We start from the raw sequence: 27,979 nt of genomic DNA, 5'->3' as shown, positions 1-27,979 counted from the left end.
CATCATGGTCACCTGCAGCTTGCCATGCTGGCCAAACAGGAAATTGAAATTCAAAAGTTTGCGGGCCTTTTCCTGTCTACTTGGCCAGTGCATCTGAGTTGAGAGTGCTGTCCAGAGCAGTCACAATGGAGCACTCTGGGATCGCTCCCAGAGGCCAATACCGTCTAATTGTGTCCACAGTACCGCAAATTTGACCCGGCAAGGCCGATTTCCGCGCTAATCCCCTTGTCGGGGGTGGAGTAAGGAAATCGATTTTAAGAGCCCTTTAAGTCAAAAAAAAGGGCTTCGTCGTGTGGACGGGTGCAGGGTTAAATCGATTTAATGCTGCTAAATTCGACCTCAACTCCTAGTGTAGACCAAGGCTCAGAGTCCTTTGCAATTCCTCCAGGCTCATTGCATTGTGGGCAACCTTCACGGCATATTGTCGGATCCCTGTTGGCATCCGAGAGAATTGTGGGAGCAAGGTTCAGACACCTATCAGAACGTCCCAGACCATACCTTTTCCTGCACCATTTGTGAACTGGTTGAGGCCTTGAAGAATGAAACATTCATTATTATAACAGGACAGTATATATTACTGTGCATCTGATGCTCCATTCCCAAGCATGCGTAGTTATTTATAGTTGTGCAGAGTTCAGGTAGAACCCATCCAGATCAGAATGGCATCATTTTACACCCCCTTTGTACTCTGATTTGGTAGCATTTTACACCACATTGTCCAGGTACAAATGACTAAATGCATGTAATGAAAGGAGAATCAGGACTTATGTTGTTGCAGTTCTAAGGGCCAAATTTCATTCTGAGTTTCACTGGTGTAAATCTGGGATAACTGCATCACTTCAGCTTTATATGGGCGTAACTAAGCACAAAACCCAGACTTTAAGCCCTGTTTTGGTCTCACTTACAGTCCACGTGTCCTGGAATTCAACATTAGAGCTCGTCTGCATGTTTTTTCCGCCCCATTGAAAATTCTGATGAAAACAAAAAAACTTCTGTTTTCTGTGAAATTTCATTTTTTTTCCTCTGAAAACTCCAAGATTTTGGCTGAAAACACGAACCGTGGCACCACCTGGGAGCTGTCGTTTGCTCCGCTATGTGCCGGGATCATCAGCAACACTACATCTCTCACAATTAGGCTCCGAAGGATTCGATCTTTACCAGTAAATCACAGTAAATGTCAATTTCACCATACACATACAAACCAACACAAAATATTTCCATCAGTAAGAACAGAAATATACAGATAGGCAAGGTAAGAAAAATATTGCTGGAGAACTTATTAGAGTTTGATTTTAGCATATCTACTTTGTATATTTTGGCATGTGCTGTTGACAATTTGTGGTTTAACAGTTCTAAAGCTTCAACATTTTGAATCTCAACATCAACTGTCATTAAATGCATGACCCCCGCACCCCGCAATTTCTTGCAACTGTGAAAGCTTAAATTGATAAAAATAAGTTTAAAAAAATGCTTTAAAATAAACATCAGTGTTATCCAACAAAATTGTAATAAAAATCAAATTTTCCAAGTGTACTCGTAATGCTTCATGATCTCCCCTGTTGGTGAGGAAAAGCTGTGCATCATTGAGTTCCTAGTCATGGTGCAATATGGGAGATAAAGTCCAGAAAGGGGACATGAAGAGCAAACGGCAACTCCCCTGAGGCGCTACAGTTCCCATTTTCAGCCAAAATATTTTGGTTTGTAGGTGAAATATTTCAACAACAAATTTTTTTGTGTGTGAAAAATTTAATTTGGTCAAGAACCCAATTTTTCCATCAAAAAACAGTTTTGATGGGAATTTTTTTGACCAGCCCTAGTTTGTATAGTGCAAACAAAGGGTGATGCATTGCACCTTTTTCAATAAAAATGATACCCATCAGTTTTCTCCTTTGTATGGATATGCTGGGAGATGTGGAAGGTATAATGCACAAAGGAAATGCAGAATATCTGGCCATGGTGGAGAAGAGAAGAGAGTGGAGAAAGAGGCCTGAATGAGTAAGGTGTACAAAGCCTCCGCTCTGGATCTTTTAAAAGTCTTGCTGAAGCTGAGTGCACATTACCCTGGTAAATTAAGCCTCACATAACTTTAATTTGCCTGACTGCCCCTTTTTATGTTGCCTCAGAGCTCATGGACTTTGGTAGAATTACTGGCGGGCCAGATTTTCACATGGATAAACTGCTGTTGAATCATTCCTCTAATGTACCAGCCAATAAAAATGCTTTCCTTCCCCAGCTCTTTCCACCTGTTTTTTTCCCTTTAAGAGACTCTTAATGTACAGCTTTGCTTGACTTCCCCATGTCCCTCTTACTGTGTTCTGGGGGAGTCATTCAGTAGAGGTCTTTTTGAGAACTTCTTTTCAAAGCTCCTAACCTGTGGACTGACCAGTGATAAATAATCCCAGTTTTGTCTTAATAGAACATTATCACCTTCCACCTGAGACTCTCAAAGCATTTTTACAAATAGTATTGAGTTACATCTAATGGAAGAATTATCCTCATTTTACAGATGGGGAAACTGAGGCACAGAGAGGTGACTTGACTTGCCAAGGGTCCCATAGGAAGGCTGTGGTAGACCAGGAAAAAAAATCCCAGAACTTCACCATAAACCCACTTTCCCATCTCAACAATAAGTCACGATTTTTTTATTCTTAGAAGAACACCACACAGCAATGATTCTGTTTTGGGCAAGGAGTGAGACCACGCTGAGGATAATGAATCTATGAGGTTCTAAAATTGAGCCCTTGTTTTAGCTCCCAAGCGGGTGCAGTGGGGCAATTTTTGTTCTATGTCTGTACAGCACCGAGCACAATGAGGTGCTGGTCCGTGACTGGGGCTCTGTTGTAATAACTGGGCCTATAAATTTACCTTAATTGTGAGCTCAACTGTGAGAAGTAAGAAAATGTTCACAGAATGTCACAGTAACCTATCATAATAAACAAATGGCAATAAAATAAGTTATAATGCTCACAATCAAAGAAGACAAGCAACAGATGAAGGATGGGAGGAAAAAACCACAAAAATATAATAAATTAATATTAATGGACCCCCTCCATGTAAGCCATTATTAGTTGGCTAACTCCTTAGGTGTCATGGGAGACTTGACCATGAGGAAGCATCTGAACGTCTGAGCTATTAAACTGATATTATACTTGAACTGAGTCAAAGGCCATTAACCTAGTACTGAACTTCTTGTTACTGGCATTGAGTTCCTCTAGCTTTTCCAGCTGATAAGTCACTTTGTACCGTCTGTTTCAGTTTCTCCCCTTGGCAACAGGAAATTGAAACCCTTGTTATGACATCGAAAAAGTCTCGGGCCAGCTGCTGTAAATCAGTACAGCTGAGAACTTGTCCCCGATGTAATTTCAAACAAGCCCACAGAAAAACACACACTGCAACATAATCATACTTGGTATTTACACAGCAATTTTCAGATAAGGATCTTAGTGTATGTTTTACAAACAACAAATTAACTGTTCTCCCACTGTGGTCAAATATGTTTTATTGTATCCATTTTAGTCTTCCATTCTTTGACCAAAAAGTAATATTATAAATGACTCCTTACTGATTTCACTGGACATGCCATGGATAAAACCCACAGCTAGTAATGGACTAATACTATACCCATATAGCAAAACCAATGTAATTTTCATTTACTTTATTGGTGGGCTTTTTGGCTTTTGAGTTATAGTCCAGTAATTGTGTGAACCAATGCCAAACTTGTGTGTGTATGGAAGACACAAATATTAAAAATGAAGGCACTAGAAAGAAGCAATTCACACTACGAAAAGTCAATGAGTCTGAGGAAGCTTGTATAATTTCCTCTCTTCCATTGCTTTGGAAACTGCAATACATTAATACAAAACAGTGTCACACTGATGCTTTCCCGTTGTTTTTAGGAGTTTGTATTACACCACCACTGCCTGCTGGAACTTGGCTTTGGAACTTCTTCTTGGTGATGCCCATTTTTCTGCTCTGAGTTTTGTCTCCAAGAGTAGATAGCAATGCCCCAGATTCATCAGGCTGAGTCACTAATTGCTGGATATGCTTTTTTTCCAGAATGAATTCCTAGTATAAAAAGAGAGGTTTCTTCCATGCAGACATTCACTCATGGAAGGGCTCCATCCTGCAGCCCTTACTCACGCACATAGTTCCTTTGATGAAACTAAGCAGCAGTTTTATATACCGTCCACAGCGAGATATACTGAGTAAGGGATACAGGATTAGGATTAGGCTCATTGGCCCCAGTTTAGCAAGGTACTTAAACACATGCCTAACTTAAAGCATGTGAGTATTCTCGCTGAAGTCAATGAGCCTATCCATGTGCTTAAAATTAGCCACATGCTTCAGGATCTTGCTAAACTGGGGGCTTAATCTGTGAATTAGATGGTAAATGCAAATCAATTGTATCAATTCCTTCTAATGACTCCAACACTCAGGATGTTCCACACACAAACTACAATCTTGTCTGGACTATAAGTGCATGTTTAAAATTGTCACACAGAGAAAGCAGGACTGACAATCCAACACACAGTGTTTCTGGTGAAAATCTGCAAGTACCACATGGTCCAAAACCCCTGCATTGCAATGCAGACAGTATTGGTATTTCAGTAATTGTTCCCAAGACTAGCTGTGCATGGCACTACTGGTACTGTAGGCTTCTGTGGTTCCCCTGCTTTACCTTAATGACGAGCTGCTGTGCTGGTCCCCAGAGCACTACAGCTGGCCTGCTCCCATTCAGCAATGTACTCTAACCACCAACGGGCACAATGGCTCAAAGCCCCAGTTTCACAACCAAGAGCAGGCTAAACGCCACGGGTGTGTAGTGGAATGGCTGAGAGATAGGGAAATATTATTCCAGTTTCATAGATGGTGAAACTGAGGCACGGAGCCATTAAGTGACTTGCCTAAAGTCACACAGTGAGTCATTAGCAGAGCTGGGAACTGAACTCAGATCTCCCGATCCCCAGTTCCAGGTTTTAAGTGCTATGCAGTGTGCCCTCTCCCACTAGATATATAACTAACCTCTACTACATGCACTACTGCATTTGCTCAAAGGCTCCAAAACACCCATTCTTGAATGAGCCAGACATCTGAGTCACTTAAATTTTAGCTGCCTATACAATCTGTATTCCCTTAGCAGCAGGCACCCCGCTGTCCTGAGCAGCTTTTCTGTTAATGCTACAGCAGTGTTTGTTACTTACTTGGATCATGTCCAGTTTTGACAACCATTCCATTTCCTGCAAGGGGCCATAATGCTGCATGTGGCACTGCTCGGCCAGGTTGGCGATAGCTAACAACAAGCTGCCTAGTTCTTGACTCTGCAAGGCATAAAAGACGTTGGTGAATTTTGCCCCACAGAACACTTTGCACATACGGGTGCCTGGAATTGCTAACCTCCATGATGAGGAAACACCTCTCAAGACTACCACACAGGAGTTTGGCTGGGTAACAATTCTGCTGTGAGACCTAGCTTCTCCTCAGTGTGCAACCCGACTGCACTGCTGCCTGTATCTCTGCCCCCATTTCCTCCTACATCCCTCTCTTGGCCCCTCTGTTCTATCCAAGCTTCTCTCTTCCCTCCTCGCTTGGTGCCCTTCTTTGCACAAGGTGTAAACCCTCAGCCTCAGCAACTGCTAATACTTACACTGACCCTTCCATCCTACACCGGAGAATCCCCCTCTTAACTGCTTTCCCCCGCTCCCAGATGTCTTCTCCCCCATGGGGCTAGTAAGATTGGGGTCCCTCCAGATTGCCAGGCTCGCAGAGTTTAGCAATTTTCCCACAAGTCCCTGCTGCCTTCTGCCTGGGCTCCCTGTCATGCCCCAGTCCATGGCATGGCTCCCACTCGCTGTTGTGGTTGCCTCACTTGGTGGTGAGCAGCAGCAGGGCTAGTGAGAACGAGCTGTGCCAAGTGGCAGCTGTGCGTGGGGAGAGGCACAGAAGTAGGGCATTGCAGCAGAGTGAAACCTAGGAAGATGAAGGGATGAGTGGGGAAAAGGGAAAACCAGAGGGAGCTCTGGGAGGGGCTAATGAGGGAGATGGGAAAAAAGGTCAAGAGGGAGAGGAAGTTTAAGAGGGAAAACTGGGTAGTAACTCATGGAGTGGGAGGAAGACAGCATGTCCATAGAGTTGGACTGAAAAAGTCTCTCTAGGTGTCAGCTGGGGGCTATGTTGGGAGAAAACTTGTCTATATGGAGAAAGGATTGTGCCTAAAGGCCTTGACTGAAATCCCCAGTTTAGACAATCAGTGACTAGCCATTTTCACCAATACCAACTCCTAGAGTAGACAAGGAAAGTCACTTGAAGTTCAAAATCACTGCTTGAAACTGGGCTAGACTGCACTGGCTACAAGTCATGGCCTACAGCCTCTTTGCCTAGCAACAGCAGAAGTTTGCAGTGGTGCAGCTATACCAGTGGCTAGTCTGCGATGGCTGTAACAGAGGAAAATCTCCGTGTAAACAACGCTTGAATCCGTCTCTGGAAACCACTGAAGATACAGTGTTTGGAGCAAGTTGCTGCAGATTTTAATGGTAGTTTCTGGCTTTAACATTGTCCTTTTAGAAAGAACTGAAGTTTAAGAACATAGGGCTAAACCCGGAGGTCCTTACTCACACAACGTTCCCCCTGACTTCAGTGAGGACTAACCCTGACTTGGAAGTTTCGCCCACACCAAACAACAAACTAGATGAAAGCAAATGATAAGTTGGAGAGCAAACCAAGAAGAGGGATGATGTGTGTATCTTAGAACAATGGGCACGTTAATGAATTCTGGGCCTGATCCTGCTGCCAACTCCCCCACTTCCCTCCACGGAAGGAGGATCAGGCTCTGAATGCTTGTGATCTCACTCGTGTGCCAGTCTTTTCAGTTAGGGTATGTGTCTCCTCTTTTATCCATAGCTCGTGTTCTGCTGGAAGGAACAGAAGGGACACTTTTGAACTTACCTGATATCTGAAGTGACCTTTATCGTGGTTAATACTGACTTCCAGCTGCTTGTTTTTCTCCTGGATTCTGTTGCACTTCATTTGAAGCTCAGAAAGTTCCCAAATCAGCATCTAGGTGAAGTAAACAAGAATGCACACTGGGAATGTACTTTGCACTGCAGAAGGAGTCTAGCTCTAGTGTCACTCATTCTCCTAGTGGCTTTCAATTTGAAGGATCCCAAAGCACTTTACAAATTAACAAATTTATTTCACCAACAGTGAGTTACACTCAGAGGCAAGTTTTTCCCTGGCCACATGGCTGCACTGGGGGAAGCACAAGCTGGACCTGTTCAACAAGTGTTGTATAGGCTACCAGCATTCTCCGCAGCCACGACTCTGAAAAAACTGGGCCATTCTGCTCTCGATTACAGTGATATAAGTCTAAAGCAACTCCAATACAGTCAGAGCTTGTCCACATGGGAAGTTCTTCTGGAACAACGTAGGGTGCGAATTTAAAGAGCAACAGTAATTCTGAAGTATTTTGACACTGATTCTTGAAGGTGAGTGTCCACAACAGGGAGCAGCTCCAGAATAGCTATTCTGGGTCAACTTCCCTATGTAGACAAACCCTCACTCTGGATTTACACTGACATAACTGAGCACAGAATTTGGCCCCTAATGCCAGGTTCCTGGCCTTTGAAGAAATAATGCCTCCAGGTGAAATTCAAATGCTACTGTGATGGCCACCATCTTGGCCAACACACAGGGGAATGAACAAGGGCTCCCAAGAGCTGGAACCATAAGTCTCTACGACTTGAGCTGAAGAGCCAGGCTCTTGCTACATCTCTTCCCCTTCCCTTGTCGGAGCCTGGATCTAGCCCTCTGTTTTTATTAACAGAAATGTTAAGGATTATTCACTGAATTAAAAATAAAACACCTGGAGAAACTTTTCTCTATCAGGAACTGGCTTCAGTGGCCACAGTGTATAAGCGTGGGTCAACATTTTGCTAGAAGACCCATGCTGTGGACCATTACTGCATAGTCTGCCATTGGACCTGCCTGACCCAATAGCCACGGGACATTCGATGGGGGATGGAGGGCAGAATGTACCACAGAGATTGACACTACTAATCTGAGAGTAAAAATTTGCCCAGGGTGATCAAGTGATGAGAACGTACTTGGTGTTTGTAATCAGAAATATTCCAGAAACTGTCCGTTTCAGCAGTTACATATGGACCTAGGTTTGCCAATTTTGGTTGGACATATTCCTGGAGGTTTCATCACATGACATAATCTTTAATTAATCTTTAATTCTGGAGACTCTAGGACAGACCTGGAGGGCTGGGGGATGGATCCCATCCAAGGCTTCAGTGGAAGTCACTGGTGCTCAGTATTTTACAGAATCAGACCCTTACAGACCCTGGCTTAACTCTCTTGGACTAACTACTATCTAATATACCATAAATAACACGCTTGATAACATTACAAGTTTTGTGGTATCATGTTCCCGTTGCAAGGTTTCAAGGTCATGCTGGCTTTTCTCAAAGTCATCTGACAGGGTGATCAAGTTCTTTATCAAGGTCTGGTTTGTAGCTGACAGCATCTCATGCCGCCTGATGATAGCTCCAATGACAGAATCTGCACCATACTCCAGATAGTCTGTAGCGGGACACAGGGGAAACAGCACAAAGGGAAAACAGACTTAGCTCACCATGTATTAGAGACACTTTATCTTCCTTCCTTTTCAAGTTATGTACCGGATCCTTTAAGGAATTGAGGGTATGTCTACACTGCAACAAAACACCCAGATGACTCATGTCAGCTGACTTGGGCTCGTGGGGCTCTGGCTGGAGCCAGGGCTCTGGACCCTCCCCCTTCACTGAGTCCCAGAGCCTGGGCTCCAGCCCAAGCCCAAACATCTACACTGCAATTTTATAGCCCCGCAGCCCAAGCCCAAGCCAGCTGACATGAGTCAGCCGCAGGTGTTTTATTGCAATGTAGACATACCCCAAGTGGCTCAGGGGAGATACCGTGTATCCACAGCTCCCACACCTTACAGGAGGGGCCAATTGCACAATTGGGCCCTGTCCATGCTAAATAAATCTTTTCCATGAAAACTGACTCAATATTTCCAACTGCAAACATTCAACCCTGATGAGATGATTTAAAAATCATGAGATTTTTTAAAAATATATTAAATTTGGAGTTATTTTTAATTGCCTTCCAGTTTTGGAGCCTTTATGTTTTCAGTCTTTTCTCCACAACCACAAGGATCAGAAGTGGATATTTTTAAACTGAAAGCTGACAGTCTTATTACTTATGAGAGTCAGCTGACTTCAGGAACTGGGATTTTAAGACCAAGAAGTATTGCAAGACTCATGATAAAGTTGCAAGAGTTGGAAACACTAATGGATATCTGAGAAGGAAAAAAAAAGACTTCTTGTTTTGATAGCATGCAGGCATGAGTGACTTAATTCCATAAAAATGTACCAAGTTTTTGAACAATTGACACCATTTTTATTAATGCCCTTGACACAAAAAGTAGAAGTGTGCTAATTAAATTTGTTGATGCAAAGTTGGGAGGCATTGTCAATACAAAAAAAGAAGAGGAGGACTTGTGGCACCTTAGAGACTAACAAATTTATTTAAGCGTAAGCTTGTGTGAGCTACAGCTCACTTCATCGTTTTTCCACTGAATGCATCTGATGAAGTGAGCTGTAGCTCATGAAAGCTTACACTCAAATAAATTTGTTAGTCTCTAAGGTGCCACAAGTCCTCCTTTTCTTTTTGCGGATAGAGACTAACACGGCGGCTACTCTGAAAATTGTCTATACAGAGGAGGATTGGAATATTAAACAGGAAAATCTGGATGACCTTGAAGGCTGGAGTGACAGAAATGAGACGAAATTCAATAGTACAAAGTGCAAGGTCATCCACTTAGGAGGGTCTTATAAGAATTTCTGCTGCAAGCTGGGGACTTGTCAGTTGGAAGTGACAGGAGGATGAGAGAGACCAGGGTGCAGGGATTGATCACAGGATGACTATGAGCCAGCAACGGATGCAGCTGTGGAAAAAGTCAAATGCAATCCTAGGATGTATTACGTATTGCCAGTAGAGACACAGAACTATTAATGCCATTATACAAGGTACTGGTGAGACCTCATCTGGAATACTGTGTACAGCTCTTGTCACCCATATTCAAGAAAGATTAATTCAAACTGGAACAGATGCAGAGAAGAGCTACTAGGATGACCAGGAGAATGGAGGGCCTGTCTTATGAAAGGAGACTGGAAGAGCTTGGCTTGGTTAGTCTCCCAAAGAGAAAGCTGAGAGGGGATATGAGTGCTCTTAATAAATACATCGAGGTGTAGAGGGATAAATACGAGGGAGTGTGAAGAGCTATTTAAGCTAAAGGACAATGTTGGCACAAGAACAAATGGGTATAAAATGGCCATGAACAAATTCAGGCTGGAAATTAGAAGAAAGTTTCTAATCAGAAGGGTGAAGTTCTAGAACAACCTCCCAATAGGAGTTGTGGGGAGAAATAAGTGGATTAGTTTTATGCGAGAGCTGGACAAATTTATGAATATGATTGGATGACAGCACTGCTGGTGATGGTGAGGGGCAGGGTTCAGCAGCCCCAGTGATCAATTCCAGTTTATGTCTTATGTTCCTAAAACCTTATGCTTCAGGGTTTCCGTTGGCCAACTGCAAGGGTCAGGAAGGGATTTCCACTCTCCCCCCCAATGGATTTTGGGGGTTGGGGTTATCTCCTTCCTCTGAAGCGTCATGGATGGCCATGACTAGAGAAGGGACACTGGGCAGTGTGGGCCAGGGCTCTGAGGGGGCACCAAGCATTCTCTCTCTCTCTCTCTCTGGTGCTTGGCTGACTGGCTCTTGCTCATGTGCTCAGAGTCTAACTGATTGCCATATGTGGAGTCAGGAAAGAATTTCCCCTCAAGTCAAATTGGCAGTGACCTTGTGGGGTTTTGCCTTTCTCTATAATGTGTGGGTGCAGGTCACTTGCCAGGTTTATCTGGGTCCATGTCACTTAATTCCCTGCCATTGCAGGGGCCTTCGGCATTGGTCCTTCCTATTCTCTGCCTGTGGCACACACAACAGTCTGATGTCCCGTAGACTGCAATACTTTGGTCTCATTTCAGTTGTTGGATTTAGTATGTTGGTGCTGCGTGGTGTTGGTGGCCTGTGACATACTGGAGATCAGGCTAGATGAGCTGGTGGTTCTTTCTGGCCTGAAATTCTATGACTATGTTTCTATGACAATATAATGCAGTCCATTTTAAAAGATGTACTGAAATGTAGCTGCATCTCTCCACCACTGGATGGCACTGGTTCTATTACAGGGACATTTAACTTGTGGGAAGCTTGGTCAGAGGCTGTAACAGTTTTTCACAGGACAGAATATTGATACCATATAACAAGAGAATCTAAGTGCATAATCCAAAGAACCGGGTTCTCCAGCAATAGGATGGGACAAGGGAACTAAGATTTTGTACCAAAAAGTTAAATATGGCATAGAAGAGTCCGCTTAAAAGAATCTACTCTTAGTCATGAATTCTGAGTCATTTAAGCAGGTGATTGCATCACCCAAACTTGACTGTGTTGTGAAGTTAAGCTGGTAACTTTCCATGGCTCACCTTCTGAATGTTGCTAAGAGATGAATAATCTATAGACTTAACATCCGACTAGATGTTAAATGGCTGTCAGAAGAGATATCTATGATAATCTGATAACCTTTTCGTGCGCAATTATCACTTCAGCCTTGAGTCTGGGCTAGAGAACCAAGACCTGAAATACTCGAAAGAACTCAGATGGACGTTTTGATGCATTTAAGCAAATTCTTATTCTATGAGAAATGTGCAAGTAACAAGGCAGAATCTGAGATTTGGGGAAATTAATCAAGTAGCTGATCCTTTATCTGATAGAGAAATAACAAGCTGCACTGTATTTACTTATGACAGACATAAACTGAAAGATAAACCACATCATTTAAAACTAGAAGAGCTTGTATCAGCCAAAATATCATTCCTGTCAGCTAAAACAGGGTTTCTCAACTTTTCAGGTTGGTGATCCCCTAGTCAAAACAAAAATGTTCATGACCCCATTACATTTAGTACAAAAGTAAGAGTAACAAGATATCAGTGATAAACTCTAAGCTTATCATTGTTATTTGTGTTTTAAGATGTTGCCAGAGAATGCTTACCCTTGAAGGGTAAGAGTGTGTGAGGAGTGGAGGAGAAAGAGTTCCTTTGCTTTAGATTGTAATAAAATATGTAATGCTTCCCACTACTTCCCCCACCCCCTGATTGCCTTTCATGACCTCGCGACCTCTGGGTTGCAATGCACAGGTTGAGAAACACTGAGTGAGAAATTAGTCTGGAGCATCTTCTAGTGACTCCAATTGTTTAATAAATAGGGAAGGAGAAATGGTCTGGGCCCAGGCAGGGACGGCTCCAGCTTTTTTGCCGCCCCAAGCGGTGAAGGGGAAAACAAAAAACAAAAAACAAGCCTGGTTGAGCTGCTGCCGAAGTGCTGCCGAAGAGGAAGAGAGGGACTGCAGGGCCCGCCGCCGAATTGCCACTGAAGACCCAGACATGCCGCCCCGATGACGGACAGAGTGCCACCCCTTTCTATTGGCCGCCCTAGGCACCTGCTTCCTTCGCTGGTGCCTGGAGCCAGCCCTGGGCCCAGGATGCCTAAAAGATCCCCAGAAGCTCTGGCAGGAGTCATCTGTGGATCATCACCTTACTGCTGGGCACAATGGATCTGCCCACTGCAAGGATAAAGCTTAGCTTTCTTGGAGGGGTTGGTCCATGGCTGTGGAACAAACTCCCATGGGAGCTAAGAACTGCCTGAAACCTCATCACTTTCTGTTCCAAGGATAAGCTGCACGTCAGACTTTGCTTTCAATAGCAAACTTGCAGAGCAGAGCAGAAATAAAATACCTACGTATAAAAAAAAAAAAATTAAAAAAACCCAGGCCCCTCCCTGAATAGATAAGTCTGAATGAGTAAATTCTTCTAAGAAAGGGCAGTTGGATTATACCAGCCCTCAAGTGCTGGGAATATGGAGACAATGTTCCCACCTATTTTTATCCTGCATACCTAATAGAACTGGTCTAGCTCAGCCAACATGGTCCAGGTAGGTCTGGGCACCGTATCTTGCCCACAGAACAAAACAATGTGGGTCGTGCAAAATGGATTTGACTCACTGAACTGTCTCAACCCTGCTGTGATGGTTAGCGTGCTGCTTAGCAGACCTGTTTGTGACTGAGGAACAGAAGCTGTCAGATGCTCTGTAACATGTGGATTGCCTTTACTTTTAAAGACACTCACTACTGGCGATGACTAGGCTACATGGCCAGGTCACAGGAGCAAAATGAGTCAGTGAAAGTTACTATTATTATACTTAAGGAGACTGCAGATGCAGTGTAAGAGCACTTACTGTCAGGCAACTGGTCAATGATTTTCAGTAGGAAATCCTCATAGACTTTTTGCTTGGCTACCTTCTTCTGCAGCTTCTTTTGTCTGTAAAAATGCAGCAAGAAATATGTAAAGCTTAATAAAAACCAATGAGACCATGAGGAGCTAATTACATGAATCCCATGTGTCAATTATGGCTTCTTTTCACACTTGCACTACTCAAGGGGAAGGATTTCCCTTATAGTAATGTGAATAATGGTGTTAAGTATGTTGCATATAAATGACATAGCATCCTTCATCAGATCCAAAAGTGCCCAATCAGTTCAGCCTCCCAACACCGCGTGGAAGTTAGTGTTGTTAGAATAGCATTACTGTACTATTATAGTCATAGTGTATTTTCATAAATGAGTAAACTGAAGCAATGAGAGGTTAAGTGACTTGCCCATGATTATCTAACTAGTCTGTGACAAAGCCAAGAACACAACACTCCTGGGACCCTGTACCAATAAAGTCAATGGGAATTTTGTCAATAACTAATGAGATTAGGACTCTAGTGGCCTGCTTGAACCATGGGACCATCCCATCTATCCTGGGGAGGAGTGAATGAAGAAGATTTGGGGGTCATGGAGAGTAACCAGCTGAACATGAGTTCCCAGCACAATGTGGTGGCCAAAACAGCTAATGGATCCTGGGATGCATACAGAGGGGAATCTCGTAGAGGGGTTATTTCACTTCTGTTTTTGGCACTTGTGCGATCACTGATAGAACACTGTGTCCAGTTCCGATGGCCACAATTCAAGAACGATGTTGATAAACTGGAGAGGGTTCAGAGAAGAGCCACAAGAATGATTAAAGGATTAGAAGACATGCCTTATAGTGATTGAGCTCTTTAGGTATGTCTACACAGCAACTAGACATCTGCAGCTGGCCCATGCCAGCTGATTCAGTTCGCGGGGCTCAGGCTGTGGGGCTATTTCACTACTGTGTAGAAGTCTGGGCTCAGGCTGGAGCCCAGGCTCTAGGACTTTGCGAGGTGGGAGCATCCCAGAGCTCGGACTCCAGCCCAAGCCCAGAAGTCTATACAGCAATGAAGCAGCCCAAACCCTGTGAGCCAAGTCAGCTGGCATGGGGCATCTGCAGGTTTTTCTTTGCTGTGTAGACATACCCTTTGTGTTTATCTATTTAGCTTAACAAAGAGAAGGTTAAGGGATGACTTGATTACAGTCTATAAGTACCTACATGAGGAACAAATATGTAACAGTGTGCTCTTCAGTCTAGCAGAGAAAGTTATAACACGATCCAATGGCCGGAAGCTGAAGCTAGACAAATTCAGACTTGAAATAAGGTGTGAATTTATAATGATGAGAGTGTAATTAGCCATTGGAACAATTTATCAGAAGTCATGGTGGATTCTCCCTCATTGACAATTTTAAAATCAAGATTGGATGTTTTAGGTATGCTCTAGGAATTAGTTTGGGAAAGTTTTTGGGCCTATGCTATACAGGACATCACACTAGAGGATCAGAATGATCTCTTCTGGCCTCAAAATATATGATGCTGGGACTGGATGACAGGGGATGGATCACTGAATAATTGACCTGTTCTATTCATTCCCTCTGAAGCATCTGGCATTGGCCACTGTCAGAAGACAGGATACTAGGGTAGATGGACCTTTGGTCTGATTTGGTATGGCCATTCTTATGTTCTTTTGAATCTAAGCATGACAATCTCTCCCCACCCCCCGCCCCCACCCCCCGTCACTTGCCCATAGCCACAAGAGCTTTTATCTTCTGATGGTAAAAAGCAAAAAAGAACAGTCTTGTTAAGACCCAGGACTAGAAATCAGGAGATTTGGATTCTATTCCTGCCTCTCAGAGACTTCCTGTGCAAACCCCTTTGTCTCTCTGATCTCCTGTTTGCCCATCTGTAAAATGAAGCGTATCCCTCAAGGTCATGTGTGCTCTGTGGACAGCTGGACCTAAATTCACCATCAAGGTCCCTGAATTGTCCCTCCATTAAAAGTGGAGGGTTTGGATTAATTAAATAGATGTTATTTATTTTATATTACATTCAATTTTTTTTAATACTGTCGCCTTGTTCTCCGTTCCTGGTGGAAGCCTTAAGAGCTGCAGAACCTGTACAAGTTATTCAGTGAATTTAGCCCTTTGTTCTTAATCTCACTGGGGCAGGGATTGTTGTTTTGTTCTGTGTTTGTGCAGTGACTAGCACAATGGAGCCTTGATCCAAGACTGGGGCTCCTAGGTGCTACCATGGTATAAATAATAAATAGTAATGTTTGCAAGCTGTCCACAAATGGAGCATGACTTTTACAAGTTTGCTGTTCACAGTTGTCTGACTAATATGTTTTGCAAACAAATTCCAGCCTGAGATTGTGTAACTAAGTGGCTGCAGCAAACATTCTATCTTCATCTTTCAATACTCAAGCTGTGTGATTGGTCACCCATGTCACATGGTATTGCTTTTGTTCCCTGATTGGACGACCATTATCAACTACTACTTCTGATATCATTCAAAAGCAAATCAAAGAGATGTGAATTTGCAAAGTGTTCACAAATAGTTGTCTTGACTAGTCATCCCTTTTTAACTAAAGTGCCCACGGAGTAGAATGGAGCAAAAGCAGTATACAGTAAATGGTAAGAGTACATGGGAGAGAGGAAAGTTTGGCCAAAGGCTCCATGGAAAATTCAAGTCTTATGAAACATGCTATTTGACATGCTATTTGATTTTGATTGTTGAATGTCTCTTTGATTGTTATTAAGTAGAGATGGGACCAGCCTACAGAGTTATTAGGAAGAGACAGCTAACAATTATGGGAGATTCAATTATTAGAAGTATAGATTGCTAGATTTGTGATGACTGGGAGAACCGCATGGTGAATTGCCTGCCAGGTGTAAAGTTTGCAGACCTCCCAAAACATTAAGATAGACTTATGTGCAGTGCTGGGGAGGAGCCAGTGGTCATGGTACATGTAGGTACCAATGACACAGGGAAAGGTACCAAGCAGTCCAATTTAGGGTGATAGATAAAAGATTAAAGTCCAGGACCTCCATGGTAGCATTCTCTGAAATGCTTTCAGTTCCACATGCAGGGCTGGTTAGACAGGCAGAACTGCAGGGTCTCAATGCATGAAAAAGATAATGATATTGAGAAGAGGGATTTAGGTTTATTAGGAATTGGGGAACCTTTTGGGGAAGAAGGAGACTATAGAGGAAGGATGAGCTCTTCCTAAATCAAAATTGAACCAGATTGCTGGCATGTAAAATTAAAAAGGTTGTAAAGAAGTTTTTAAACTAAGGGCTGGGGAAAAGTCAACAGGTTAAGAGGAATGCACATTTCAGACAGAGACATCCCTCTGAGGAGGATTTATTCAAAGGGACACTCCATATTCTCATAATGAGGAGAAGAAAAGTTGAAACAGTCAAACGAGAAAGAGTCCCATTCAGTTACATCACATGAAGAAAACTAAATATTGACAAATTTTATGAGTGCTTGTATACAAATGCTACAAGTCTAAATATTAAAATGGGTGTACTTGAGTGTCTGGTATTAAATGAGGATATGGATATATTAGGCATCACAGAAATGTGATGGAACGATGATAATCAATGGGACACAGTAATAGCAGGGTACAAAATATACAGGAATGACAGAGTGCACTGGTGGGGGCAGTGAAAGCACACAGTCAAATATAGTAAAAATCTTAAATGAATCAAACTGTACCATAAAATCTCTATGGATAGAAATTCCATATTGAATAAATAGCAGTAAGAATATATTGCCAACCACCAGACCAGGATGGTGATGGTGACTGTGAAATGATCAGGGAGATTAGACAGGCTCTAATAAGAAGAAAACCCAGTAATGCCATGGGATTTCAAATATCCCCATATTGACTGGGACCATGTCACCTCAGGATGGGATACAGAGATAAAATTTCTAGACACCATTAATGACTGCTTCTCATAGCAGGAGATCCTGGGACCCATAAGGAGAGAAATAATTCTTGATTTAGTCCTCAATTTGGCCCAGGATCTGGTCCAAGAGATAAATATAGCTGAACTTCTCAATAATAGCGACCATAATGTAATTACATCTAACATTCTTGGGCAGGGGGGAGGGGGAGAGAATACCAAAGAAATCCACCAGTGTAGCATTTAACTCAGAGGCGGGCAACCTACGGCCCGCAGGCCACATCTGGCCCATGGGACTGTCCTGCCTGGCCCTTGATCTCCTGGCCAGGGAGGCTAGCTACTGGCCCCTCCCCTGCTGTCCCTCCTCCCCTGCAGCCTCAGCTCGCCATGCTGCCAGCACTCTGGCCCGTCGCTCCTGCTGGGCAGCGCAGTGTGGCTGGCTCCAGCCGGGTGGCGGGGCTGTGAGCTCCTGCTGCTCTGAGCGGTGGGGGTGGGGAGTTGGATTAGGGCCAGGGGGTCCCAGGGAGCAGTCAGGGGACAGGGAGCAGGGTGGGTTGGAAAGGGGGTGGGGTCCGGGGGGCGGATAGGCATTGGGGCAGTCAGGGGACAGGGAGAAGGGGCGGTTGGATAGGTGTGGGAGTCCTGGGGGTTCTGTCAGGGGGCGGGGGTGTAGATAGGGGTCAGGGCAGTCAGGGGACAGGGAGCGGAGGGGAGGGTTGGATAGGGGATGGAGTCCCAGGGGGCAGTTAGGGGCAGGGGTTCTGGGAGGGGGAGGTCAGGGGACAAGGAGCAGGGGCGGTTGGATGGGTTGGGGGTTGTGAGGGGGGCAGTCAGGGGGGCGGGAAGTGGGAGGGGGCAGATAGGGCGCGGGGGCCAGGCTGTTTGGGGAGGCACAGCCTTCCCTACCTGGCCCTCCATACAGTTTTGCATCCCCGATGTGGCCCTCAGGCCAAAAAGTTTGCCCATCCCTTATTTAACTTCTAAAAGGGGAACTATGCAAAAGTGAGGATAGTAGTTAAACTGAAATTAACAGGAACAGTTACAAGAGTGAAATGCCTGAAAACTGCATGGAGACTATTTAAAAACACCATAATCATGGCTCAAACTAAATGTGTACCCAAATTAAACAAAAACAAAAACAGCAAGAGGACCAAAAAAAAAAAATGCCACTATGGCTAAACACATAAAAGAGGCAGAGACAAAAAGACACCATTTAAAACTAGAAGCCAAATCCTACTGAGGCAAATAGAAAGGAGCATAAACTCTGGCATTTCAAGTGTGAAAATATAGTTAGGCAGGTAAAAAAAATAATTTGAAGAGCAACTAGCAAAAGACACAAAATCTCACAGCATTTTTTAAAAATTACATCAGAAGCAGGAAGCCTGCCAAACCATCAGGGGGACCACTGGACGATTGAGGTGCTAAAAGAGCACTCAAGAAAGGCAAAGCCATTGTGGAGAAGCTAAATCAATTCTTTGCATCAGCCTTCACTGGTATCCTTCAGAGGATATGGGGGAGATTCCCACACAAAAAACATTCTTTTTAGGTGACAAACCTAAGGAACTGTCCCAAATTGAGGTATTAATAGAGGAGTTTGGGGAACAAATTGAAAAATCAAACAGTAATACATCACCAGCATCAGATGGTATTCACCCAAGAGTTCTGAAGGAACTCAAATATGAAATTGCAGAACTAACTATGGTAAGTAACCTATCACTAAAATCAGCCTCTGTACCAGATGACTTGAGTATATCTAATGTGATGCCGATTTTTTAAAAAGGCTCCAGAAATGATCCTTGCAATTACAGGCTGATAAGCCTAACTTTTCAGCATCTGGCAAATTGGTTGAAACTATACTAAAGAACAGAATTATCAGACTCACAGATGAACAAAGTATGTTGGGGAAGAGTCAACACAGCTTTTCTAAAAGGAAATGATGCCTCACCAATCTATTAGAATTCTTTGAAGGTGTCAACAAGCACGTGGACAAGGGGGATCCGGTGGATATAGTGTACTTGGACTTTCAGAAAGCCTTTGACAAGGTCCCTCAAATAAGGAGTCATGGGATAAGAGGGAAGATCCTCTCATGGATCAGGTTTCAGAGTGGTAGCCGTGTTAGTCTATATCAGCAAAAAAAAAAACCGAGGAGTACTTGTGGCACCTTAGAGACTAACAAATTTATTTGGGCATAAGTTTTCATGGGCTAAAACCCACTTCACTGGGTGCATGCAATGGAAAATACAGTAGGAAGATATATATACACACAGAGAACATGAAAAAATGGGTGTTGCCATACCAACTGTAGCGAGACTAATCAATTAAGGTGGGCTATTATCAGCAGGAGAAAAAAAACTTTTGTAGTGATAATCAGGATGGCCCATTTGAAACAGTTGACAAAAAGGTGTGAGTAACATTAGGGGAAAAATTAGCATGGGGAAATAGTTTTTACTCTGTGTAATGATCCATCCACTCCCAGTCTTTATTCAGTAACTGGTTAAAAGATAGGAAACAAAGGGTAGGAATAAATGATCAGTTTTCACAGGGAAGAGAGGTAAATAGTGGTGTCCTCCAAGGATTTATTTATACTGGGAACAGAGCTATTCAACATATTCATAAATTATCTGGAAAAAGGGGTAAACAGTGAGAAGCAGGGATCCTAGAAATCCGTTTGCCATGGAAAAACAAGGAAAATCGAATTTCCGTTTTTACAGAGAATCTTTAGTTTTTACATTTTGTGAACAAAATAAAAATATATACAGTGGAACCCTGATTATCTGATCTAATTGGGACTGGGGCCAGATCAGATCATCAGAAATTCAGATAGTCAGGACAATGGGCCGAGCTCAGGCTGTCAGTCCAAAAATTGTAAATATATCAATAAAACTGTGTGTTTAACTGATAACTATATATATTATGGCTAGGGAAACTAAAGTTCAGTGTTTCATTTTAATCGTGGAAAAATGCAGATTTTCATTTTTTTTGGTCAGAGAATTTTTTTTTTTTTTAAATCATGGAAAGCTAGGATCCCTGGTGAGAAGTCAAAGAGTTCAGATGATACAAAGTTACTCAAGACAGTTAAATCCAAAGCTGACTCTGAAGAGTTACAAAGGGATCTCACAAAACTGGGTGACTGGACAACAAAATGGCAGATGAAATTCAGTGTTGATAAATGCAAAGTAATGCACATTGGAAAACATAATCCCAGCTATGCATACAAAATTGATGGGGTCTAAGTTAGCTGTTACCACTCAAGAAGGAGACCTTGGAGCATTGTGGATAGTTCTTTGAAAATATCTGCTCAATGTACAGTGGCAGTCTAAAAAGCTAACTGAATGTTAGGAACCATTAAGAAAGGGATAGAAAATAAAACAGAAAATATCAAAATGCCGCTATATAAATCCATTATACACCCATACTATGGGTATGTGCAGTTCTGGTGTCAGCCCATTTCAAAAAGATATATTAGAATTGGAAAAAATATAGGGAAGGGGGAAAAGGGGTATGGATTAGCTTCCATATGAGGAGAGATTAAAAAGACTGAGACTGTTCATCTTAGAAAGAGACTAAGGGGGGATTTTATAGAAGGTCTACAAAATCATGACTGTTGTGGAGAAATTGAATAAGGAACTGTTATTTACCCCTTCACATAGCATAAGAACTAGGGGTGACCTAATGAAATTAATAGGCACTAGGTTTAAAACAAAAGGAAATACTTCTTCACACAACATAGTCAACATGAGGCTGTTACCGGGGAGGTTGTGAAGGCCAAAAGTATAACTGGGTAAAAAAAGAATTAGATAAGTTCATGGAGGCTAGGTCCATCAATGGCTAGCCAAGATGGTCAGGGACACAACCCCATACTTTTGGTGTCCCAAAACCTCTGACTGCCAGAAGCTGGGACTGGAAGACAGGGCATTGATCACTCGCTAATTACTCAGTTCTGTTCATTCCCTCTGAAGCATCTGGCATGGGCATCAGAAGACAGAATTCTGGGCTAGATGGACTATTGATCCGATCCAGTATGACTATTCTTATATACTTAAAGTTCTGGACTTTCTGATTTAAGCTTTCACAAAATGTGTATGTGTTCAAATCGGGGGGGTTAGCTCTCTTCTAAAGATTTTACCACTGTATACATTGCATGGAATGTAAGTTATCTGAGAAACTGAGCTGATCCTGCTAGTATTTGAGCCTTCAGGGTCTAGATTACTGCAATGCAAACCTGAAGTTTAGGTTTCTAAGCCACAAACACAGGTTAGAAAGACACATGCAAAATGACAGAGTAGAACTCGTTAAGTGGGTGGTGGAAAGTGAAATTTTTAGATAACCCTAGATGGGTCTGTTGCATACCTGACTTTGAGTTTTTCAAGTTCTGCTACCAGTTTATCTATCTCCCTCTGTTTTATTTCATTCATTTTTACTTCTGCTTGGTATTTCTGGAGTGCACGCCTCCTCTTCACATTACTTTCTTTAAGAAACTTGTCAAATTTAAGAGCTTGATTCCTGCTCTGGCAAAAAAAAAAAAAAAAAAAAAGGACATATTTAATAAACCAGTGCAACACCCCATTCAGGGAAGAGACTTTTTGTAAAATCAATTAAATATGTGCATGCTCTGCTTGCTTATCCTTGTTGAACCAAAGTTTTACAAATCTACAAAGCCCCAGGTTTGTTTCCATTTATATTCCTGTAGGATGAAGAATCAGGTTCACACTAGGTACCTGACACCAACATTTATGTCACTGCTGAATTTAGCCCTACATGTTTTACTGCATAAGCAGAGGGGAGCAGTGTCAGTCTATAGAGGCTTTCAGGATCAACCCAATGCTGATGGAGCAATCTGAAAGTCATTCTTATCACTGTGAGTATGATCAGACAGAGAGCGAAGGAGAGCACATTGCTTTCACTTGGGGAAAAAGCGTACCAGGCTGCAGCTCTTACCTGCTCCAACATGACTCTGCCAAGCACTCAAATACACCATTGACTGCACCAAGCCCAGAAGCAAGTGTGCAGATATAGAAACCACCAGAGCAGAGTCCTGGGAATGTGAAAAGACCGGGACTAACTCCTCAGGGACCCTGAATGCTCTCTTCTCATAACACAGATGGGAAATGATGCTTACATCCTGCTGCTTTTTGGCAAATTGTGCTTTTCGCTGAGCCACAGCTTCCATCCGCTCTTTAAATTCCTGTCTCTTAGCAGTCAGCTCTGCCGTGACACGATCAGCTTCAACCTCTTTCTTCAGAACCAAGGTTTTTTGCAAAGAGTTTGCATCAGTCTCAAGAATCTTGCTGGGGGCCTACAAGTGGAATTGGGTTTTCAAATCAATAGAGGCACATAACAAATTCCTGTGAAGTTCCCTTGGGTCTTGCATAAAATCAAGTGCATCATTACTTTTTGTCTTAAAGTATTAACCAAAATAATTATTTTTATCCCCTTGCCCTCAAGGTACGGATTAAAATAAGAAAACAAGGATTCAAACAAGAACATGAATGCCACAGCTTTAAGGCCAAGTCCTGATCCTATTAAGGCAAATGACAGACCTCCCCTTGACTGCACTGAGAGCAGACAGTGGCCCAGAGCTCCCAACCTGCCAAATGTGACCACAGTGTGGGAAAATAATTCATATAGAGGGACATAAACTGTACATCAGTGCAGGGGCTTAATATCAGCCGGGCTGTATTTATTTCCTAACAGACAACATTTTCTACAATCCAGTCTTGATACAATGCACACAGGACCTGATTCTCTACTGGTGTAAGTAAAAAATAACTCCATTTTGGTTAATGGAATTAGACTGGGGTAAATGAGAGAAGAATCAGAATTTACCATGTTGGATAAGATACTTCAGAAGATGGTGTTAAGATGTGACAGGACATCCCAACTACAAAGAAGTGATTAGCTGAGGTACAGTGTCAGGTGTCACAAAAGCCTCAGGTTTGTCATTGACTTCTTCTTAGCCCAATCCTGAAGCCCTTACTAAAAGCCTGCTCTACTTTCTAGTGAAGTCCACAGCAAAGTTCCCATTCAGGTCAGTGGGAGTCTTCCTAACTAAAGACATCAGGATTGGGCTCATGGTTGTTGGAAGCTTGAAGCTGAAATTTCCTTACCAGAATATATTTTTCCTGCTTGGTGCCCACACTGGTTTGTTAATGCTCTTTGCTAACTGGCCTCTCGTATGTGTGTGTTCATGAAAAAAAAGCACAGATGTTTTGCAAAAGAAATCCCCCATATAAAGAATGATGTGGCTTGGTGAGGGGTGAGAGGCCCATGTTTGAACAGAGCTCTTGTAGGAGCTGACTGCAGCATCCTTTCAGCTGCAACTGTCATCACATCACCTCAGCAACTGATACATGGTGCTGAGGTAATTTTCCTGAGGAAAAGGGTTCCACGGCCTCACCTACAGGGTCGTCTTTAGGATTTATGGGGCCCTATGCAGTATTATTAAACTGGTGGCCCTATGCTGGTACAACTGGTGCCCCTGCACCGGCGCATTCGGCTCTGTGAATATGGCCCCTGCCTTCTGTCTAGGAAGGGGACTGCGGTGCGCACTGGGTGTGTGGGAGCCAACCTGCTCTTACCTGCTCTCCCAGTCATAGACGCAGACTCCGTGGGTGGGTGCTCTGGGGCTGGAGCACCCATGGGGAAAATTTAGTGGGTGCAGAGCACCCACCAGCCCCAAACTCCACCCCTCAGCCCTCCGCCCCCCACGCCTCTTGCGCACCGGCAGCCCCGCGCTTACCAACTCCTCCCCCTCCCTCCCCGCGCTTCCAGAGTGCCGCGAACAGCTGATTTGCTGCGTTCAAGCTCCAGAACAGATGGGGAGGAGCAGGGATGGGGCCTGCTCGGGGAAGAATGCGGGGCAGGGATGGAGCAGGGGCGGGAAGAGGTGGGGCAGAGGCTTGGGGGAAGGGGTGAAGTTGGGGGCTTGGAGTGGAGCGTGGGGTCCACCATCGCCCGGCAAGATAAGAAGTCGGTGTCTATGGTCCTGGTGGTGCCCCAAATTTTTAGGTGCCCTATGCAGCTGCATATGTCCCTGCTCACCTATCCAGCCACCAAACTCAGATCCTACGGCAATGAGGGCCATACAATTCCCATATAGACAGACACAGGTGAGCTGAGTCTTGATGACACATACACAGCACCCTGTTGAAGGGGAAGCTCTTGAACTATTTTCCCTGTGACACACACACAAAAGAAGGAGGCATAAAAAAAAAACACATCTAACCTCGTTGATGATGGGGATATGAGTAACATCTTTATCCTCTTCTTCCCTGGGAAAACAAATGAGAGTCACCTTTACATGGGGAGAATTAAGGACACTTTGACAAGCCAGATCAGAGTGATAGAGTTTAAGGCCAGAAGGGACCACACTCGATTGCTGAGTCTGATCTCCTGTATATCACAGGCCATCAACACCACCCAGCACCCACACACTAAACCCAATGAAGAAAATGAGACCAAAGTAAATAAGACCCACAGGAGATCAGACTATTGTGTGCCACAGGCTGAGAATAGGAGGAACTGATGCACCAATGCCCAAGGCTCCAGCAATGGCAGGGAACTGATTAAGTGAGATGGACCCAGGTGTAGTTGGCAAGTGACCCACTGTAGAGGAAGGCGAAAACCTCCCAAGGTCACTGCCAGTCTGACCTGGGGGAAAATTCCTTCCCAACCCCACACACGGCGATCAGTTAGACTCTGAGCACATGAGCAAGAACCAGCCAGCCAAGCAACTGAGAGAGAGAATGCTCGGTGCCCCCTCAGAGCCCTGGCCCACCCCACCATTGTCCCATCTCCAGTCATGGCCATCCCTGATGCTTCAGATGAAAGAGATAAAAATACCCTCCCAGAGTATATTCAGGGGAAAATATGCCTTCCTGACCTCTACTGGTGACTGCCTGAAACCCTGAAGGATGTGCTTTTAGTAATAGAAACTGGCAGTGAGTCCCAGGGCTGTTGAGCCCTCCCCACCCTCACCATCACCATCACAAGCACCTCCATCATACAATTGTACTCAAATTTGTCCAGCTCTCTCTTAAAGAGAATTAAGTTGTTTGCCCCCACAATTCCTACTGGGAGACTGTTCCAGAACCTCCCTGCTCAAATGTTTAGAAACCTTCTTCTAATTTCCAGCCTGAATTTTTTCATGGCCAGTTTATAGCCACTTGTTCTTTGACAGTATTATCCATTAGCCTAAATAGCACTTCATACTCCCTGGTATTTACCCCAATGTAATTATAGAGAACACTCATAACCCCTCTGAACCTTCTTTTTGCTAGGCTAAACAAGCCACGCTCTTCCAGCCTCTTCTCATAAGATAGGCCCTCCATTCCCCTAATCAGCACCTGGTCCACTTTAAATTCATCTTTCTTGAACATGGGTGACAAGAACTGTACACAGTATTCCAGATGAGGTTCTATAAATGCCTTGCACAACGGCATTAATACTTCTCTATCTCTACTGGAAATGTCTTCCCTAATACATCCTAGGATTGCATTTACCTTTTTCACAGCTGCCTCACACTGATGGCTCAGTTATTCTATAACCCAGGTCTCTTCCCTTTTTTTTTTTTTCCAACTGATGAGCTCTTAGCTCATAGCAGAAATTCTTATTATTAGATTATTATTGTACTATTGACTTTCATCCCATTTCTGTTACTACAGTCTTCAAGGTCATCCAGATCTTCCTGTATAATATTCCGATCCTCCTCTGTATTGACGATGTCTCTCAACTTTGTATCATCAGCAAATTTCATTTGCACACTTCTACTTTTTGTGCCAAGGTCATTAATAAAACTTAAATCCACATGTTCAAAACCCAATAAGGTAGACTCACTTCACCTTTCTATAGCCAATAAATTGAGTTCAATGCTCTTTACAGTGTGAGCGACTCCTGAAAGAGATCTCTTGTGTCCACATTACAGGTTTCCTGGCACTTCTCTTAAAACTAGAAGTTTGCCCTTGTGTCCTTAGTTAAAAAACTGTATAAAAGATTAATTTAGTGCTCTAACAACACGCAAGGACATACAGAAGTATTATCAAATGTTCAGATAAGTACCTGGACAGATGAATATTATTTTTGTTTTACAAATATGAAAAGTGAAACATTGGCAGTTGGTGACCTGCCCCTGGGCAAAGAGTCAGGCAGAACTGGAACAAGAATTTACGTTTCCATTACAAGATTAATCCCACTGCAAAGTGTCTCAAGTTATCATTTTCCACTTTGGTTTGTTTGTGGTCATGAGGGTTAGAAGCCTCGAGCCTTGTCATACTGGAGATTGAAATCCTTGAGTCCAGGGTGGTATAAAACTCTAGATATGACCGTTAAATGTGCATAATTAGAACTAATGGGCATGTCTGGTATGTTACCTATTCTTTTGAAAAGATGTTCTATAAAAAAAAAGAAATGGCTGCCAAAATACATGAGGACTGTGCATCCTTGACCTCTCATGACTTTTTAGACAGCCAGCAAGTCAGCCAGATATGGTAGATTCATACATGTGTCACAACTTCAGTATGTTGGCAAGCGGAAACCACAGTGATGACCACATTACAAACAGCAAACTAGACAGATTAACAGGGCACACATATGCAGCAGCTGCACATATTCAGTTTCCCAGATTTGTCCTGGACTTTTCCAGGCCTGAGTTTGCCAATTGTGCATGTGTGTCACGTTATGCATGGTGGGTGTTTTTTTTAGAGACTCCATACTATCTTCTATAACTTGTAAGTTTAAATGATTCACTGCCTTGCTGTCTTCTACTCTACTCCGGGTTTGCAAGATGGATTCAGATACAATAAATGGACACGTTCAGATGTTGCAAGCAATAATTTTATAGTAGAAATTGAGAAGGCTTCAATCTGACTAAATTGTCCAGCCTAAGAGCATCATCCTAGATAGCTCAGCCTCTGAGAGGTAAACTCCATAGTCAACACAGATCCCCGGGGCAGGGAGCTATTTTTATATGTCTACCATAAAGGCTACTACAATACTAATCAATCTGTTCTTATTCTAAATGCCCTAGAAACACACAGGGAAAGGGGAGATCGATTTCAGAAACTCAGATCTCACAGGCACATTCACTTTAACACTCCCCTTTTAGACTTTAGATTCCAAGAAATAAAACGTGAGTGCAAGTGACATCACCTACCTGTGTTCCCCTAACTGGGTCACAAAAACGTTCCTCCTCCTGTTTTCCAGCTGCAGTGAGTACCTAGGATCATCGTTCCTTGGCACTGCCAGGGACTCCATGTCACTCATGATGAGCTCGGGAATCTAGCAGGCGACTTTCCCTACCTGCAATACTTCATACACAAGCCATGTGCGTTGCAGTGTCGTTCTCCTTCTGCAGAGGGGAAAGAGTTTGCAACAGACGTCTAACTACAACAAAGCAATTAGAAGCGTATCGTTTTAACTGCACGAGAGATGCAGAGCAGTCTATCTCAGTTGCAACTTCAGAATTTTGTATTGCAAATCTCCGGCAGAGCTCACTCACAAGAGTCGGGGGAATGCGGGCGGGTGAGTGGGGGGGGGGGAGGGAGAGGGAGGAGGTGAGTTTGCTGTTGCTACAGTTACCTTTCAGTAGCCGTCCTCTTCTGGCGTTCCCCTAGCAACCCTGGGCCGCGTTCTAAAAGAGAACGCGGGACACAGAGTGGATCAGGGCCTCAGTGCCGGGAGAGTGTC

General features: G+C 43.5%; 1 protein-coding gene across 3 annotated transcripts; it reads right to left on the bottom strand.

Moving 5' to 3' along the window:
* Positions 1-248: 248 nt before the first annotated feature.
* Positions 249-27,979, bottom strand: CCDC197 (coiled-coil domain containing 197). 3 transcript variants are annotated; one of them, XM_007063446.4, is made up of 10 exons: positions 27,872-27,979; positions 27,447-27,641; positions 24,522-24,567; positions 22,416-22,592; positions 21,647-21,804; positions 13,387-13,469; positions 8,408-8,580; positions 6,943-7,053; positions 5,202-5,318; positions 3,480-4,065 (listed from the first exon to the last, which is right to left on the bottom strand). In XM_007063446.4, the coding sequence occupies exons 2-10, from the start codon at positions 27,554-27,556 to the stop codon at positions 3,868-3,870; spliced, it is 1,173 nt and encodes a 390-aa protein (XP_007063508.2). In that variant the 5' UTR covers positions 27,557-27,641; positions 27,872-27,979; the 3' UTR covers positions 3,480-3,867. The 3 variants fall into 3 exon arrangements, with proteins under 3 accessions (XP_043405105.1, XP_007063508.2, XP_043405106.1); XM_043549170.1 differs by lacking the exons at positions 3,480-4,065; positions 27,872-27,979 and adding an exon at positions 249-531 and having other exon boundaries at positions 27,447-27,806; XM_043549171.1 differs by lacking the exons at positions 22,416-22,592; positions 27,872-27,979 and having other exon boundaries at positions 27,447-27,806.

The sequence above is a fragment of the Chelonia mydas genome, chromosome 6 (assembly GCF_015237465.2).
Source record: "Chelonia mydas isolate rCheMyd1 chromosome 6, rCheMyd1.pri.v2, whole genome shotgun sequence".
Classification (NCBI taxonomy): domain Eukaryota; kingdom Metazoa; phylum Chordata; order Testudines; family Cheloniidae; genus Chelonia; species Chelonia mydas.
This window is presented reverse-complemented; position numbering and strand designations above follow the sequence as displayed.